Below are 2,500 nucleotides of genomic sequence, written 5' to 3' on the forward strand. Positions count from 1 at the left end.
AAACTGTAAAAGTGGAAATGAAATGTGTAAAAAACTAAAACAAAATTACGGAAACGTTCAAATAAAACAGGAAAATATCAAATAAAAACACAATTCTGACAAAAATGGAATAATTATCAATATAAATCTCTTCTATTTTAATGACTAATATAACTATAAAATTAACAATTAACATAAACTAAATTTTTTTAAAATAAAATAGTCAAAACTATGACTTAACTAACTGACTTAAATAAAAAAATAAAACATCTTTTAACACTTGAAGCCAATCAGCAGTAAGGGGTGTGTCCAGTAGGGGCGTGGTCATGTTGGGTGTGTTTGTTTTGGTGCTTTTAAACTTCAGTGTTATTTGGCGAAATTCACTTAATGCACCTTTATATAAGCAGTATTAAAATGCATTAAAAACAGTGTATTTCTCACCAGATCAGCCTGTGAGTTGGAGTTCTTTTTCTGCTTCTCTCTCTGATACATCTGGATGACTTTCCCGTGATCGCAGTGATGAACATCAGAGACGTCCTGTCGTTTTACAAGTCAGATTTAAGCACTTTTCAAATGCATTTTCCAGCACTTTACAGCTGTGACAAATATATTCACATACATATACAAGCTTCATAGTACGCTCAAGCAGATGCTACTTGTTATATAGTATTTATTATAGTAAGTAAAAGTGTTAATGGCATGTTTTCCCTAAGCTTAACATTGATATACTGTCATTTATTCTCAAATTTAACATACTCACATCTTAAAGCAAACCTATTACGCCCCTTTTTATGAGATGTAAAATAAGTCTTGATGTCTCTAGAGTGTGTGTAGTCAAGTTTCAGCTCAAAAATACCGCACTAATAATGCTTTCCAACTCTCTGAAAGGGACCCTTTCAGGTTTTGATCTTAATTGTGCTGTTTTGGTGACTGTCGCTTTAATGCAAATGAGATTGTGCTCTTTTCAAAAGAGGGCAGAGCTATGAACGCATGTGTGTCAGCATAGTGGCAGCTTAACAACAAGACTGATGTCCTATGCTAATGAAAGAGAGATGGTCACTAGTGGGCGGGGCTTTCCCCCTCTGATGACATCATTCAAAGGGAGAATGTCAATCAGAGTGTTTCTGCAGACTGTTTTGATCAAGTGAATGATTTGAGGAAATACTCACTTCTTCATGGTTATGGTTATGATGATGGTGATGATGATGATGATGCTGTGGGCTAGTGATGATGGAAAATATGCTCTCCATCAGGTAGAAGAAATAAATGCCCGCGATGAGCACCAGCAGCTTGTACACGTAGTCAAAGTTGTGGTCTTTGTGATCGTTTCCTTCTTCATGAACGTGGAGGCCTAGGAACTGCACACAGATGCACAGAAATACGGTAAATGTTCACTGAAGAGCCTCGAAATTGAAGCTTGTTGAATGTGTGATGTCATTTCAGCTGAAGAAGGAGATAGGGGCGGGGCATAGCAATTAGCTCCTCCCCTTTTTAAAATAGCCAATAGTGTTTTGTTTATGTCGCAGCTCTGCCAATCAAAAAGCCGAAATTGAAAAACATAAAAACTAAAATGACAGAAATCAACAAATTAAAATGGAAAATATAAAGTAAAAACTAAATTGGATGACTAAAATAAAGATATAACAAAAAATAAAATGAATAAAATAAAATAATACAACAAACCTAAAATTTAAGGCTAAACAAACAAACAAACAAACAAACAAAAAAATTGTCACGCCAAAATTTCAGCTTAAAATGAGAATTAGCCCCTCCCCCTTTTTACAGATAGCCAATGGTGTTTTGTTTATGTCACAGCTCTGCCAATCATAAAAAAGGGGAACATAAAAAATATAAAAACTTAAAACAAAAGCGTTCAAACTAAAATGGAAAATATAAAATATAACAAACAAAAAATGACTAAAATTAGAATTTAAGGCCAAAAAAAAATCTTTCTATCAATTTCAGCTGAAAGAAGATGGGGTGGGGCAGCAGGTAGCTCCTCCCCTTTTTAAAAATAAGATGAATAAAATAAAATAATACAACAAACCTAAAATTTAAGGCTAAACAAACAAACAAATAAAAAATTGTCACGCCAAAATTTCAGCTTAAAATGAGAATTAGCCCCTCCCCCTTTTTACAGATAGCCAATGGTGTTTTGTTTAGGTCACAGCTCTGCCAATCAAAATCTAGAACTAAAATTGAATATAAATGAATAATTGAATGAATGAATAAATAAATAAATAAATAAATAAATGAATAAATAAATAAATAAATGAGTAAATAAATAAATAAATAAATGAGTAAATAAATAAATAAATAAATAAATAAATAAATAAATAAATAAATAAATAAATAAATAAATAAATGAGTAAATAAATAAATAAATAAATAAATAAATAAATAAATGAGTAAATGAGTAAATGAATAAATAAATAAATAAATAAATAAATAAATAAATAAATAAATAAATAAATAAATAAATAAATGTTAATTAATTAATTTATAAAAATTGAAATATGGG

General features: G+C 30.4%; 1 protein-coding gene across 2 annotated transcripts in view; it reads right to left on the minus strand.

The window, feature by feature from the left end:
- The window catches only part of slc39a4 (solute carrier family 39 member 4), a 23,924-nt gene that overhangs the window by 9,084 nt on the left and 12,340 nt on the right, over window positions 1-2,500 (minus strand). For both annotated transcript variants that reach the window (XM_073931343.1, XM_073931344.1), the window contains exons 7-8: window positions 1,149-1,337; window positions 421-516 (exon numbers count right to left, since the gene is read on the minus strand). In XM_073931343.1, coding sequence (XP_073787444.1) covers window positions 421-516; window positions 1,149-1,337 — 285 coding nt within the window. The remainder of the gene's footprint in view (window positions 1-420; window positions 517-1,148; window positions 1,338-2,500) is intronic.

Source organism: Danio rerio, chromosome 19, assembly GCF_049306965.1.
Source record: "Danio rerio strain Tuebingen ecotype United States chromosome 19, GRCz12tu, whole genome shotgun sequence".
In the NCBI taxonomy this organism is placed as follows: Eukaryota; Metazoa; Chordata; class Actinopteri; order Cypriniformes; family Danionidae; genus Danio; species Danio rerio.